The 17,837-nt window shown below is 34.8% G+C and overlaps 1 protein-coding gene across 1 annotated transcript in view; it reads right to left on the bottom strand.

Moving 5' to 3' along the window:
• The window catches only part of heca (hdc homolog, cell cycle regulator), a 54,975-nt gene extending 38,422 nt beyond the window's left edge, over positions 1-16,553 (bottom strand). The window contains exon 1 of the mRNA XM_013323402.1: positions 15,812-16,553. Coding sequence (XP_013178856.1) covers positions 15,812-16,404 — 593 coding nt within the window. The 5' untranslated portion in view covers positions 16,405-16,553. The remainder of the gene's footprint in view (positions 1-15,811) is intronic.
• Positions 16,554-17,837: the final 1,284 nt, after the last annotated feature.

The raw sequence follows: 17,837 nt of genomic DNA, 5'->3' as shown, positions 1-17,837 counted from the left end.
TAAATATGTATCACCGAAACCGCTTCGGGGATCGCATTTCGGGACCCTACGCATAACCATATCCCAATAATTATGATTTCTGGTAATGTCTTATATCAGCAAGCGATAAAGGGTTGAACAATACGTTTTTCTGTATGGTTACATACGTATGTTATGCATTTTTTTTCATGTTTTATTAAAGTAAGGAGGTTTTAATTATTTTTTTAAATGGAATAATTATATTAATTAAAAACAATTTCTAACAACAAAATATCATGTCTACCTACGATTATAACCATAGATTGCGACTAAAAGGTGCGTGCATTTAATAACTATTTACAATGCAATAGTACTTAAGATGGCGGTACTTCACGTTGGTTATAATTATCTCTTCATACGTTTCATAATATAGATAACACTGCAAACATAAAACCATGATTCAGTAGACCAATTGATATACTGAATTGTTAACCGAAATAAACTAGACTGTGTTAAATAATCGTGCATTTGTTTATTAAATTAAATTGTTGATCGATTATATCTTTAAGATAAATATGCTATTTTCACTTTGGGTTTTAAAACCTGATCACTACATTTCGATATGCTTCATTTTTATTTTGATAATCTGAAAAATCTGTTGGTAGCTAAGATCCTGTTTGAGATAAAAGTATTTTTTTAAATATCTAGATAAATATTCATAACACACCAAGCTATACATAACTAACTTTCACAATCGTTTTTTAAACGATAATTCATTTAAAAAATTATATACATAATTAGCTGTCGCCCGCGACTCCGTCTGCGCGGAAAACAAACATAACTAGTAGCCTATGTTTTCTTCCAGACCATGTTTTATATTTATGCCAAATTTCATCGCAATCCATTCAGCCGTTCTGGAGATACCTTTAAACAAACATTCATCCATCTAAGCATTCGCATTTATATTATGACTAAGATAAGATAAAAAACTTTAAAAAAAACTAAATAGGAACATTTGAAACATTTTTGCAGTTCATCATAAACAAAACTCATTAGCCAATAATAAAATACAATGTACTTATGTGTTACAGAAGTAAATAAGTCTTACGTAACGAATGCACATTGCAAATTATTTTTTCAACTGCATTCGTGTTGAGGATGGTAAGTTCCATGAGAAATGTTACGATCGTGATAAAATAACTTCTATAACAATGTTACTATATTTTATATCTTCACTAGCTGTGCCCGCGATTTCGTCCGCGTGAAATACTTTATTTGTCTTATGTTTCTGAAATAAAAAAAGATCTAAAAATAAAAGTAGCCTAAGTTACTCCTTATCACATAAGCTACCTACCAATAAAAGTCTCGTTCAAAGCGGTCCAGCCATTTCAGAGATTAGCCGGTACAAACAGACAGACAAAAATCGTAAAAAATGTTATTTTGGTACATCTAGTAAAAAACGGTTATTTCAATATTACAAATAGACACTCCAATTTTATTTATATGTATAGATTTTAAGTCGTCAGTGAATAATACAGACGATAACGTGTCACGATTAGAATTATGTTACAATAGAGAAATGTAACAATAATGATTCTTTGAAATGGAAAGAGGGATTTTGTACTCCATTTCGTGACCTATAGATTCAACTTAACCGTTGGCTTAACGGTTAAAAGAATAGAAGGTTATAGGTTCGATTGCTAGCCAAGGCGAAAGTAACAGTGAATTTTACTAAAATACATAAATAAATTTGATTCTTTTTAAGACAATAAGACAGATAACAATGTTTCTATGTGTTTTATTAGTTGAATCCTAAGGTTGCAAAATCAACATTTCAAAAAAAAAACATACGTTTGTAACTGAATCCAATTAAAGCAATATTTTCGACGTTTACCTAAAAGGTAGGTTTAAAAATATTTAGTAATTTGTTAATTAAATTTAATTAATCAATTAAATAAAGCTACTTATTTAAGAAATAATCTTAATTTACTCAAACCTCGACCAAAATCACGTACATTTTATATATATATATATATATTAGAAAACGTATTTGCGTAATTTATAAGAGACTAGCTGTCACCCGCGACTCCATCCACGTGGAAATACAAAAATATAATTAGTAGCCTATGTGTTTTTCCAGACTACGTTCTACTTGTATGCCAAATTTCATCAAGATACCTTCAAACGAACATGCATCCATCCATCTAAACATTCGGATTTATAATATTATTAAGATAGTAAGATTAATGTTATTAATAAAATGCGGCTACTGACACACATAGGTTGTTAGCGACATGCTCTAGCGCATAATTTAATAGCAGTTACAACTCAAGGACATTTACATATAAAACTTAGTGTCGCCCGCGACTCCGTATGCGCGGAATTAAAAAAAACCTTAATTAGTAACCTAAGTTTTCTTCCAGGCTATGTTGCTTAAATTCTATTCCATGCCAAATTTAAGCGAGATCCATTAAACTGTTCTGGAAATACCTTACAACAAACATCTATCGAAATATTTCAATATTAGTAATATTATATTACTATTAATATTATTAGTATTAATAATATTATAATACTTACCAGTAACCAAAACAAATCAAATAAATAAACAATGTCTTTGACAAGATCGCATTTATTAAGTGAGAATAACTAAACAAGCAACAAATATGTTCGGTTAAAATTTATTATTAACGAGTAGTCAATGCGTAAATACCAAATGTAAAGTGCGATTGTTAGAATTGTAAAATTAATATTTAAATTTATTGTTGAAACTATTGTGGCGACAGAATTTATTTCAATAACCGTAAATTATAACTCAAATGGCAACAACACTATACACTGTCATTCGGACTTGATTTAAATTAAAAAAAAAAACTTACACGAGGATAAAAAAAGATTAACGATATATGAAGAAATAGACAAAACACGCGTAGGCATTTTATAACAATGCTTCGACAATCGAAAAAGTGAACCAAACTGAACTATCAACACAATGACAGCATTAATAAATTCTTATATCATAGTGACAAGTCAACGCATCCATAAATCTAATATGTAATCTGTTCGCCAAGCTCAGCCTATCGCAACGGATACTAGGAGATTTAGTTGCATGCATTGCAACAGAAGGGCCATCTGCGACGTACATTTAAATTAAGTCCGCTGCCAACCCAATTAGCATTACTGAGGCGACACTTTATGAGGGTTAGGCTAAAAAAGAGTGCATTTGGAAATTTAACCCTGTCTGGGAAGCCACAGCGAATTTAATCAAAAGACGACAACCACTCCCGACAAGGGTAACGGGGAGGTTTTTTTTTAAAAAATTAGACTTCGTTCCTGGAAAAGTTAGAACAAAAAGTATCCATTTTCAATGACTACCTTATATCTAATTAACAGTGTAAAGCTGGCATTGAAATGAACAACTTATTATATAAAAAGCAGTAGCTGTTTTTCATGTTTTACATTTTTATTACTGCTATTTTTGCTGTGAATAAGCTTCCGACCAATTAAAAAATCTGCAAATAATTATTTGAATGATGTCAAAGGTGATAGAGAAGCGGCTCGCTTGCTAGTTTAATAGACAAAATTGGACGTATTCAAAGAGGAAGAAGAGAAGACATGTTGTCATTTGACCTTTGGACAATGAGCGCTTGGTATATGGGCTCAACGAACTACTGAACTTTACGTATAACGGTTGCCATTACAACTAAACATTCCCCGCGCGCACCAATACTTACCTTGTGAATTATCAACTGGCTCAGTGCCATATTTCAATACGATTGTTATTTAAATAAGTTAATTTAATATCCGAGCATGACACGTTAGTTATGCGTTGTGTACACAGACGCATTCTTCGTGAACGACCTCAATTAAGTCGCTTTATACGATTTGTAATGATAAGTTCATGGCAATAAAGTGAATAAAAGAGCTAATTTTAGATTTATGATATAACATTGCCTTTATTGTGAATACAATAGGTATTTGAAACGTTAAAACATTGCACTTAATTAAATTGTTTACTCGGACAGCGTCGCGTTTATTAATGCACAAAGGTTATTTAGAAGACCATTTGAAAACTTGATGATGAAAAAAATTCTAGTTAGTTGAAAAATTAGTAAAAAAATGGGACCCCCTGCAAGTAAAATCTTTCGATCAAAAAATCGTTTTCAAAATCAAAGCACCAGGGGCGGAGTTACGCGGTAACACACATAAAAAAAGAATATACAGACGAATTGATACCTGAATACCTACTAGATAATAATAGACTAAGTAATAAACGCATTGTTACACCGGAAATGTAATTCTTTGAATCTTTGACGAGAATAAAAGAAAATCTTTTACTCATGATTGAATCGTTACAGATCTCGTGTTCCTTTAATTCACCTCATTACTCCAACTCGATATTTCTAAGTAACCTCTATCGAATTCGTCGCTTGCGCATGCGTTTAGATCGCGTGCAATCTTCGAAAGTGTACAGATAATGAGAAATGCAGTGACAGCGGCTCGGCGCGGCAACATCGCATCTTATATTTAGCCCGGAACATAAAGCTTCGCTTACAAATTTAATTGCATCGACGATCGCCCGCCGCGCGACGCAAATAGCATCGCCTCGGCCCTGAACCTACCCGAACTTTCTCCCGGTGCAGGCAATGCTTGCTGTTAGGCTCGCGTTCGTGCTTTTTACTTCCCTCGTTGCTTAATGTTTAAAAATTAGTTCCATGAAACACTTAAGCTTAGTCACTTACTTTTAACTTAGATTCAATCATTTATTCTCGAGAAAGCGTTCGAATTAATACATTATTGTCAAAAAGCATTCACATTTTATTAGGAATATAAAGCATACTTCCGTAATTCTTAACAACTAAGAATCTAATATATGCATGATCTATGACAAGTTATTTGACAATATGATCAAAAAAGTCTGCTATAACTTAGGTGGTATCAACAGTAACATTGAACAATAAAGGCAACTATGAAGCTATTCATACTAACAAGTCGCAGTCAAGTCTTGAAAGTTTCATTGAATACTGACATGCATTGTATAAACGCTGGCGGTCATTGCGTCCGTCCGTGGCAGAACTTGCAGGAGTCATTTCGAGTGTTAATGGCTAAAATATGCATAACCCGCTTTGAATTGTAGCCAGTCGCCAGACTTTGCAATGAATTTGGTCAGCAACCAAACGCGGATCAGTTAGCAAACTTAGTTTAATAAATTATTCGTATTTTTCAAAAAATACTATCGACGCTCTTACCGTTACGACATACCATTACCATAAAAATAACAATGCTCATATAATTTTATAGTTACGCGAGAAAAATGGACGCAAGATTTCATGTATAGCGCGTCGAACAAAAATGTCGCATCAGACTTACAAGGTTAAAATTTGCTTAAAGTCACAGACAAGATGACTTATATGCCTATATCCGGTTCAACCTACATCACAAAATATAAATATGAAAACAATTTAAACACATGCACGCACAAAACAACTAAAAGAAAATGCAATTATTAAAGATGCCAACTGAAAGTCGACAACAACAAGACCCATATCTACATGTGCGTCAAAACTTAAAGTTAACTGCGTCATACTGAAATCGCACACAGGGAAGAGCGGTGCGTCTCCACGTCTCCTCGCCGTACAGCTAGTAAAATACACTCGAACACATCACCCGACACCACTGTGCATAATCACGGATATTTGCAATTCAAAACGTGAGGCGCGCCACTTTTTGAGCTTCATAAAAACGCATTGTGCGCACACAAAGTTTCCACTGCCGGTGTACTCCCGACTCTATGGCGTGTTAGTTGGTGCAAGGTCGCACTGGTCACGTGACGCACTTAAATCGCGTCGTAGTAAAGCGGGAAGGGTGCAGGATACCGGCGGATATTCAGCTGCAATTTACTGCGGACATGCGCCGTTGCGTCGATGACGCAATAAACTTAACTACGAACTAAAAGGGTGCAACAAAGATTCCTCGGACGATTAAAAACTACTAAAAGAACAACATTTTAATGAAATGGTAAACATTTCGCTGTTTTATCTACGTTATTTAACTTGTTTTAAATCAATAGTCCGATATCTCCGATTTAATCATTTCCAATAAAAGGACCGTTCTCGCAAGAAGGGATGAAAACACAACCAAATAAGATCATAGGTAATTTATTTATGTGCCAGTTCCAAGTAAATATGTGCAGTCAATATGTGATATATTCATGTATAAATAGACAGATTATTGTTTTAAAATCACCCTCCTACGTACGATGCATGCCTGATACGCACTAAATATTCGTTAACGATCCTGCCACCCTCTGCGTCATACGAGGACGGAACTGAATAGTAATTGAAGCACTTCATGCAGTTGCTTAAACTGCGCATTTGGCTAACGTCGGAGAAAGCCGTTTATTTACTTATACGCACTCGACAATAACTTACGTCAGAAGTTTTTTATTTATTATTATTTCATATTAGAACAAGAAACCCATTTCTTAATATGAATGAGAAGTTTTCGTTTTTAGTTTACAATACATTGTAAGTTGATGAAATAAAACTCTGATCGTCGATTTATTTTATTTGCTTAACTGCGATCCTTAAATGAAATCATAAAGTACTTTATTTTGCAATAACAAACTGCGTAAATATGGTACAATAATACTGTACACTATCAACTTTAAAAAGGGCGTTTGTTTCCAAAGCTTTAGATAAGAGTTGTGTGCTTAAGATATCTCAAGAGTGAGTCAAACTGTTGATACATTTGTTTGGTTAGTTGAATACAATCAAAATGTCTATATTTGTGTGTTTGTATCATGTGACGATACCCTTTAGCGGCCTCCCCTCTTAGTCTTCACGCGCCACTGAGCGAAGTGACTCATGGCGACGCCTTGCTTTGCTTAAGGAACTGTTATTAACAGGCTAAAAATAACATTTTTTTTTCTTAAATTAAATTAACACTCGACGTTTACAAGGAGGATCTAATTGAATTTAGCTGCCAGTTGTTTTTACTTAAGGAATGAATGTTTTCATTAAAATATGGTGATAATAAATGGATTGACATTTATCATGACATTTGAGGCTTATCCATTGTGTAAACATGAACTTCATACAATAAAGTACAGATAATAAATTATATACAATAATGGATTTAACAAATAAAAAAAATAACAAGTAAGTACTAGTAAATTGATTTATTTTTTTGGCTGTCTAATATCAGATGCATTACTTGAAACAAATATACACATTTTAACTTCTAAATGTTGGTTATGTTAACATAAATGTACATTTAATGCAAAGAAAGCAACTTTATATTTTGTTTACCATGAACACGCATTAACCAGCCTGCCTGTTGCGTTTTAAACAAAAAAATAGTACAAAACGTGCACGTGTGACCTTGGCCTTGGCCTTTCGTTTATCCGAGCTTTTTATAGGGGCGAGAGATCGCCGGTTATAAGCCAGTGCTGCGCCTTAACATAGCGTCATGCCAGTTTCACACGAGAGCAAAACAATGAGGCTGAACAGAACATAATGCAATACTACTATTATTTGGACACACATAGGTACAGCAAAATTAGTACTGTTCTGCCTGGGTGTTGTGGGTTAAAACAATAGCAGTACTAATTCGTTTACTGCTCTGCGTAACTGTTTGGCCCTCGTGTGAAACTATCATTATGTTGGCGTGGTGGGCTCGTCTCAAGGTTACACACATACGTGATCAGACTGCTTTTTGTGTCGCAACAATTTCGCGAACCGAATAGTCGTCTTCCTGTAAACATATAGGGGCAAAATTTGAACATAAATGTTTGTCTTAAACAAACTGTTCTATAGTTACGGTGTATTTCAAAATGGTCTTGTTATTAAGTGACAGCTATGGACCAAGCATAGTGCCTTGAGGAACATTTATCTTTTCAAAAGTGAACGATTTAAAATCATCAAGTCATCGCAAAAATCAACATCAATTTGATGTTTTCTACTTTGGTAATGTTTTAAAAATACTCCTAGACCAGATCGACCAGTGTATAAAACAGAGGTATTTTATCTGACAAATGACAGTCTTTTTTTCATCGTTTTTTTTTTAATTCTCTCCGGCCCTTTAATTTTAGTTTACTACTAAAACCATGTTTCGTACACATTTTTAAATTGTGCATAGTTACGTTAAGTATAATTTGCTACAATGTAGGTTTAACTCTCAAATGTTTACGCGACTTGTAACAGGAAAAATGTAGTTAATTAGTGATAACAGCTCTTGATTAAAAACTTTAGGTATAATTAAGATACCTATAGATATATCGTGACTCAGTCCGTAAATACAAATTTAATGAGCAGTGTATTTTTTAATTCATGTATACTTACGAGACCAAGTTTTGTAACGAATGAGTAATTAAACTTGCTCACTATGGTAATACGCTTTATACGAATAAAAACATAATTAACAATAATATGAATATTATTCAATTTATTCAGTTATGTATACGAATGAAAATTAACATTTATTTATTAATTTTAAAATCTTATATATAAAACTCTCGTATCACAATTTTCGTTTCCATACTCCTCCGAAACGGCTTGATCGATTCTCATGAAATTTTGTGAGCATATTGAGAAGGTCTGCGAATCGGCTATTAATCTATTTTTTAATACCGCACAGACAGAGTGGCGGGCTACAGCTAGTTAATAAATAAAATAGTTCGTGACTTTTTAGCCGACTTCAAAAAAATGGTTATCAATTCGTCTGTATGTTTTTTTATGTGTTACCGCGTAACTCCGCCTATGATGCTCCGATTTCGATTTTTTTTTCTAGAAAGATTTGTTTATGAGAAAGTCCTTAAATACTAAGGTAATCGATCATCTTTTACGTATAGTCAAATCTTATTGCAAAAGTCAAGGATATCAAGTTGAAAGTAAATTAAAATTGATTATTCATGCCAAATTACTGTATATATATTATTATATTATCCTAAGTAAAAAGGCAAATGGTTACAATCCTGACTTCATCTTATGTTTATTTATAAAGTAATTGAAGACATCATTTATGTGTTTATGAGTCACATTTGCCCTCAAGACCATTTCAGTCGCACTGTATCATTTATTGAGATAGTGACTTGTTTGCAGATAATCTACACTGTTCGTGTTTATAAATTGTATTTTATATTTGTATTATTTTCAAATAATCCAAAAGCGTCAATAGCCTAATGGTTAAGGGTACGGATTTCCGATCACGAGGTCGGGAGTTCGAATTCCGCCATTCGACTATTGTCGTAAACCATATCCTAGCACAAGCTTAGTTGGAATGGTAAAAGAAATATTAGTAAATTTACTAAAAATCTGCTAATAAAAAAATTCCTTACAAAAAAATCTCTATACCTTCTTAATATACATTTACAGGATAAATTTTAAATTAATTGTTAATCGATATAACCCTAAAAATCAACTAAAAAATTTAACAACAGAAGATTTTTTTTGTCCAAAAAAGTCGACTTAAAAAACATTATTAAATAAAATGCACTAAAAAGTAACAAAATAATGTCATAATTAACCTCGAAAGTAACGATATTCTCTTATTTCTTATACTATGCCTATATTGTACAATTATTGTTCAACTAGGGAGTTATCGACGACCAAAAAAACACACAGACGAATTGAGACCCTCCTCCTTTTCGAAGTCGTTCAAAATCTATCAAGATTTTTGGTTACATTATTTGACATTTTTCTTATTAGTATTTTTCCCTCTCATGAACTTTGGCAATACGTCTCGTGTACATGAATTTTGCAGATGTCAAACCATCATGATTACTTTGTGTGACATAAAGGTCTCGTTTATAAGAATAATATCATTCTGAAAACAAAAAAAGGCCTGTCGATTAATGCCTTCCTTAGATGGCTCCAATTTTAGAGAGCTGATCGTGTCTACCAAATTATATCGATACGTTACTCACTTTGAATTAAACAATACTATCAGATTACATTCAATATGACTACAAAAGTGATAAACATTGGATTTCAAGAATGTGTGAGAAAAGGACATTTACATATCTTTAATATAAATATTTACACATATTTCATTATAGTAGGAAAAATATAGAGTTTATTATAAAATAGACATGAAATGTAAATATAATATTAATTTGTATCACTGACAATAGCAATTGTCATATGTTAAGATTTAAATTTAAAGTTTATAAAATCCTGTATTATGATAAAGAAGTAATACTTATTCTGTATATTGTTTGGCGGGTCTTTTTTTATATAGCTCAATGTTTTTTTTAATTTTTTTTATATCATAAGGTGGCAAACGAGCGAGCGGCCACCTGAAATCGCTGAAGTAGCGAAGTGACCGTTGCCCATAGACATACGCAATTGCATAAGCGTTGCCTACCTTTAATCGACGGAGGAGAGGATGCACAGAAAGAAAATATTTTCCCTTTCCCTGAATCTTCTCATCCGGAAAGTCCACTTCCACTTCCCATCCTTCCCTTATAAAAAAAAGGGTGGGAAGGGAAAGAGGACTAAATTAGGCCTCCGGGACGCACACTCATCAGACGAAACGCGGAATTTCTTCCACTTCACCTCTGTTTTCTGTGTGTATTGCAATGAAAGAATGCAAAGAAGCTGATTTTGAAATCCTGTTAAGATTAATCGTTGGTTTCTGAGACCAAAATAAATGTTTACCACATATTATCTTTGTATTATCAGAGATGTTTTATTAAAGGATTTTGGAGTCAGAAACCAACGCTAAATTATATTTCACTAATTATTTTATGAAATTATACCCCATTTTAATCAAACATTAAAAATTTCGTTTGACACCGTGTTTGATATCGATATTATTTATACCAAATGAATATTTGCTGTCCATTCTTGACATTAAAAAGGTATTTATACGTTTATATAATAATCTTACAAATATTTTAAACGCGATGTTAAGATGGATGGATGGATGTTTGTTTGAAGGTATCTCTGGAACAGCTGAACGGTTCTAGCTGAAATTTAGCATAGATGTAGAACATGGTCTGGAGGAACACATAGGCCCTTTATTATTTTTTTTTAATTCCTCGCGGACGGATTCGCGGGCGACAGCTAGGTAGGTATAGTTTGGATTCAAATTATATATATAATTAGATGCACCCAAGCAGCCTAATAGAGAGTAATAGATACACTAACTGGAAGCAGAACACCTCGTCGCATATTAACCGATATATTATTTAAAGTTCTTATTATGTATTCGTAACTTATATGTATACATAAATGTTTGTCTCTTCATAGGAAGGACAAATCAAAATCCAATAAGCATTTTTAACGATGGCCATAGTCACTGTAAAATAATATTTTTATTTGTTATTTACGGAAAAATATTTTTAAGTAATAATTTTATTTAGGTAGAAATATTGCGACTACTTTTATAAAGTAGCCTCGAGACTTTAGACCAAGCTGCCTCTACCGCTTTTACTTTTGAAATAATCCTTTACATTTAAATTAACTGGAAAGTTCTAGAGATGCTCCTTGAAAATCCAATACTGCCGCGAACTTTTTTTATTTTATACTATATATAAAAATATAAATACCTCGTCAATGCAATCAAAGAGTCATATCCCTAAGTAGTACTCACGAGGTTATTTTTCGTGTTACTTTTATGGGTCAAGACAACGGATAAATAAGAGTCGGACGTCATGCAGTCTTCGCCCACGATTCAATAAAGCTTGACGCTATAAAATACCTACAGCACCTACGCTTATTGCTTGATTAGAGATACAATTCACGTGTTGCTGTATGGTAAGATTGGAATTTCAAGGAAATAATTGTTCTCTGTCTACTAACGGCAATGATATCTTTAGATAAAAAAAACAATTGTTTTGAATTTAAATGTTACATTTTAAGAACATAGTTTTAGACATTATTAGGTAGAATAATTTGGCGCGAATGACGTGCTTTCGTTACAAAATCCAATGTCAAAATAGTGAGGGGACACAAACGTCGATATTTTAGTAAGGCTAGTGTTGGGTCAATACACTGCCACATTTTCGGATTTTCTTCCTAACAATAGTAAACACGGAATACAGTCGAATTATTCTTGACTTCTATATCTGCGTTACCTTGCTACTTTAGCATAACTGTCCATTATGCTATTGCTTTCGCGTAGTTTATGAGTAAAGATTAAAAAAAAAATCTTTTAACAGCATGAATAGTAGAATACAAAATATATGCTTTTTTTTATAACAGAAGGGGGCAAACGAGCAGCGGGAGCACCGAGGTGTTCAACGACGCCCATGGACATCAGCAATACCAGAGGAACCGCAGATACGTTGCCGGCCTTTGCTTATAATATAATAAGCTCTTACGACTATGACAATTCGAGCTAGGCAGATAGCTATCTCCCTTTTTAAACACTATTTGTTACGTAGGAATTACGGATGATTAAAATCGCAAACATTAAAAGGAATTCGGTTTGTGAATGTCTGAGCTCAATAATAAAATATCGATACGGAAATTGTGTGCGGTCCTGTTTATATTGTGAACCGATCCTGAAATACCGGTCGCATGCCGAGATAAATAGCATTTCGTTTGGTGCAATACAAAAAGGAGCCGACCGTGAGAACTGGTTTTAATAGTTGCGGTATTTAAATTTTGCATTGTAAAATTTCTTTTTTATTATACATGATTATATGGTTTTTTTCTGAGTTGCCTATTATTATAACCAAACAGATACCACATCTAGAATTTGCTAGATATGAACACCAAATTATATTAAATTGAACAATACTTTAATACAAAATATGCAAACCCAATCACTAAAATATCAAGTCAATTTGTCTCTCGAGACAAAGTCTGACAAAGACAAAACACTCATCTTCTTCTTCTTGCTCTACAGCCCTTTGTGGGTCTTGGCTTGGTCCAGCAACTTTTTCCGCCTCGGTCTATCTATGGCCATGGACTTTCAATTTGCTATACCCATTTTTTTGCGTCTTTATTTACGCCGTCTATCAATCGGATTTTAGGTGTCCCTCGACTTCGACGAGTATTTTGACATTAAAATTTGTATTGTTAACCAATTTAATCAATAATAAACTAGTATTTAAAATATCAAATTCGAAATAAACGAAGTAATCTTTAGACGCGAATAATCGACGATTGTCGAGTGTATTTTATTTATGCACATAACAGGAAGTTTGTCGTTTTAATTAAGTCGCTAATAAATTAATATTTATAACACAACCCCATTCAAACTTCGTAGGCCAAGGAGGAATATGCAAATATGTCTACGATACCGCGATATAAGCTTAGCTTTAGGTACACCGTTTATTAGTAAAAATAATCTTTATTAGATTTTCCAAGGATATATCTTTATATATATAATTCTTCTGTGAGTGTGTATGTCACTGAACTTCTCTCAAACGACTGGACCGATTTTGATGAAATTTTTTGTGTGTGTTCAAGTGGATCTGGGAATGGTTTAGATTCACAATTTTCATCAAATATTAAGTTCATATTAATTTATTTAAAATCAAAGACGTGTAGACAGGACAACGTCTTTCGGGTCCGCTATTTACATATAAAATAAAGTTAAAATACGTCAGTCTGTAAATTCGTCAGCAAGATGGGCAGAACGCTCAATTTGTGAATTGCACATTCAAGGGCGTATTTATAGAAGGGCCCGACGCAGGGAACTTCCGTAGGGCTCTTTTTAAACCATGCGCAACGTACTGCACACAAGTACCTTAGCTGCAACTTCGTAAAAATATAGAAGGAATAAATTATCTTCGAACTACGAGTGCATTTTATAGAAATAATTTTATCGTCAATGGCGTCAATCAATCAAATAATTGGACAAACATATAAACGAGTAATAACTATAGGTAGGTTTGGAAAATAATTATAGACATTTTTGTGCGTTTTATTGAAAAAAAACTTAGTAATCTTGTTTTTCTTGTAAGTCCTTATCGTATTTACTTTAAAAATGCATGAGCGAAGATAACGCTGTTATGTCATGCGATAACCGGTTCACGTTCTATTAATACATTTATGTTATTTAATTCAATCGTAAAAAACGATTACCAATTTCTTCTGGGCAGCGAAACAAAAAAATAATAGTTTCGAAAAAATCTGAATAGCAAAAAGTTGCCAAAACTTTTTTGCATGCAGTTTTTGAAATGTATACATTTTAACTAATTAATCATTAAACTTTATAAAAAATGTTTTAATTATATATTTTTCTGTATCAGATATTATTTAAATATGTTCCTGTAACCGATAAAAGTAAAATATAGATGTAGATAATAAAAACTTGGGAACATAATGAACTTTTGTACGGAGAAACCGCAACAATTCGGGATAGAGGCAGCTGGTTGGTAATTTGGTGAAAATGCATTTTTGGAATACGAGTGTGTGTACGGGAAACGGAAACCAGCTGTGCGCAGAGCGGTTAATGTACGGGAACCGGTCAAATTGCATTTTTAGGGCTCCACCAATTTCGGCGAGTGCTCTGCCCGTGCATGGATTAAAACACTTAAAATGCAGGATAGATAAGAAAAATATAACACTCCTACCCCTTTGCAATATTGGATTTTGCAAAAATATGTCGCCTCCACTTGTCTACAGTTTAGCGAAATTTTTTAAAATGTCTTTCGTAACACTTCCAGCCTTCCTTTAATTACTAAATAAGTTTTTATAGCTCTTTAGATATGTTTAGTTATGATTTTAACTTCATAAAGATGACCAAAAAAAATTCAACTTAAAATCAGAACAGTTGAACAAATTTTCAAATGATATCAGTGTCAAATCGAAGAAAATAACGTTTTTTAAAACTCCAAAAATCTCACTAATATTATTTAATATACTTTAGGTGATTTTTTTTGTTTGATTTTTTTTTAATTGTTAATATTTAATGCCCACACGCTATGCAAATTAAATATTTACGAACATTACAAACAAGGGGGAGATATTGATATAAGTGCAATAATTGTTCTCTTACAACGGGCGTGAAGTGCGAAAAACTACTCAGGTTGCCTATTCTAGTACTTTTAGCTTTTGATAAATAATTGTCGTAAAAATACGACTCTGTAGCATCACTTAACATAATGATATAATAGTCAAATTAAAAGTGAAGTAAAAATACTTTTGCTTATGACTTTTTTTTCTTTTTTTAGTGTTCAGTATTCCACTTTAATATGGTTTTGATTTCATTGTTTAAATTTTAAAAGTTCAGTCACCTATTAACCATTTTATGTACAGCTTACAATATCTTAATATCATGATTTCACCGATACTGTTCCAAAATCGTGCAAAATATGTCCGTAAGGACTTTTTTTAGTTAAATGCATTGCACTTATGGTCATAAATCCATTACAATCGTTCCCTACTTACATAAATAAATACTTGTAGTAGTTTTGGATAGTATTTGGTAGTCAACTATCTCTCAATCCGGGGCAGAGCTGCGACGGGGCCGGTTTCCGAACGAACTAGCCGGCCCGAGACTTCCAACCAGTTTCGCGCCAATTATGTACCGATGTTATTCGTTACGATATAAACAAGCGACAAGAAACGCATTCAGCACGCCGTAGGCATCTTATGTACAGTACATATTAACATGTAGGTAATTTGGTAGTCAGTATGTGAGATGCGAAGTCTTGGCCGATAAATTAATTCCCAGAAAAGATGAATCGATTACATTTAAACCATCTGTTGTTTGTTGTAATATTGTAAACACGTCGCGAGTTACAATGACAAAGCTTTGTTGTAAACAACCATAATGTCGGTACCATTTAAATTATTTATGTTAATAGATGGACGTTGATCATAAATAGGCATCGACGATTATCGCAGTGAGTTAAGACCAGCCTGGAAGAAAAAACAGAATTAAAAATACCTACCTGACTCTATCGGAAACGATTTCTGTTTTGGAGTTCCTCTTCGCCGGAGTAAAGGGCTGAGGCACGGCGTGGGTAGGGCTAGTGGAAGGCTCGGACGGCGCGGAGGGCGGAGAGCAGGAGCCCGAGCTGGAGAGGCTGAAGGCCCTGGAGCGCACGTCGTTGGTCGCCGGCGTCCGTCCCGAGCGCGCTCGCCTGCGCCTCTTCTTCTCCTCGTCAGCTCTGATGACCGCACCCGGCGGAGCCCAATCTAAGTCTTTCTTCAAGTGTCCACGACCACATCTGCAGCCGCAGGCCTTGAACGCCAAATCGTAAGCTTTCTTCGTCCACAGATTCTGGTGGCGCTGGCGTTCAGACCACGAGCGTGCTCGGCCGCATGACTTGAGATAGGCGAGCACGCCGGTCTCCCATTGCTCGAAACATTCTCTGTGCATATACCGGCCGACGGTGCAAGTGTCGTTGTTGCACAGCACGCGCACGGCATCCTCGGCGCGGACGAGGTCGCGCGGGCGCAGGCACTCGCCGGGCACGCAGCAGCCCTGCGAGTAGTCCTCTGCGTCGCGCTCGCCAGTGGCGCCCTGCCGACGCGGGGCCATGCTGCACTCGCCGACGAAATCGAACGTGCCACGGAAAGTAGGAGCGCGTCACGCGAAACACATGCTTACAGGAGCGCGCGCGGCCGACTAATAACCGCGAGTGAACGAAAGCGAAATTTCAAGAGCGCAGCGCGTCGCCGCGCCGCCGCCTCGCCACCCGCTGCACGCGGGCGCGCGCCTGACCTTGCGGCGAACGGGAGGGGCGCGGGACGCTCGGCGGGCGGCGCGGGCAACGCGCGGGGGTGGCGGGGGCGCGGCGTGCAACGAAGGGCGGGCCGCAGCGACGCCGCGCCGGGTGGGGAGAAAGTGCCTAGCGAATTTTCACTTTCGCGCGGAAGCGGTAGCGGGCGCGCAAGCGATAGAAGTAGCGGGTTGCACGCCGCTGCCGCGCCGCCGACGCCCCACGGCTCCGGTTGATGCAAGAGGAAGCTCTATTCATTTAAGCGCACTCTGTATTTTTATTAAACTTTTGTGGAATCAAAAAGTTTTCGTTTTATTACGTTCTGCAATAAATCACAAATAAGAAGGCATTGTTGGGACTTTTTATATTTCATGTCTCCCAGGTCATCTTAGTCGAATACGACTTAGCTTTATACTTCATGAGAGGACAGGAGAAGAAGGTAGGTAGTAACCTAAGATTTCAGTTGCTACTGGCAAAGGCTCGTAAGGGAGTTTTGCAACTTAGTTTAAAGAGGATTTCGGGTAAAGTGCATCTTATGCACGCCTCCACCTCTCTTATCTAACAAAAAGGTCGATTCACAGCCACAACACATTTCTAAATGTTTGTTTTTAGGTTTTATCGAAACGTGTAACCTTATCATATTAATGGACAATAAAAAATTCTCCGTTATTTACGACTTTAACTAAAGCAAAGAGATATTATTTATTTTGTCATTAATTAATAGCTACATGCTAGATATTAATTAACTTTAAATTACGACTATTATTACATATCGTAACATCAACCACCTGTCAAAACTTTACGCACCACTTCTGTCTTTGTATAATAATTATGCAAATCGCTTAAATAATAAAAAAGCAAGCTGCCTTATTTACGTATAGCTTCGTGCTAAACAAGTTTTTAGAGATGCATATTCACCGACGAAATTAAATCAGGTGTTTTAAAAAATCCATTACGTAATCGTTGCCAAAGCTTTTTGCGTGTTTATTTACTGTCGCTAAAACCGGTTATTTTTTATCGCTATTAATAATTAAATTTATTTTTTTATAAGATTATATCTTTATAGTGTTTTTTTTTTTGTTATATTTAGTTAACAATAAATAGTTAATCGTTATTACATAACATGATTTTCGTAGTGGTTATAGAAATCATCTAATATTCTTTATGTGAAGATCTCATAAAAAAAATACAAAGGTTATGAAATCATTAAAATGTCAATTACAGTACTTTCCATTGTAAATCTATAAAGCAT

The sequence above is a fragment of the Papilio xuthus genome, unplaced genomic scaffold (genome assembly GCF_000836235.2).
Source record: "Papilio xuthus unplaced genomic scaffold, Pxut_1.1 DF828952.1, whole genome shotgun sequence".
Lineage (NCBI taxonomy): Eukaryota > Metazoa > Arthropoda > Insecta > Lepidoptera > Papilionidae > Papilio > Papilio xuthus.
The sequence above is the reverse complement of the archived record's forward strand: the minus strand, read 5'-3'. Positions and strand labels throughout refer to the sequence as shown.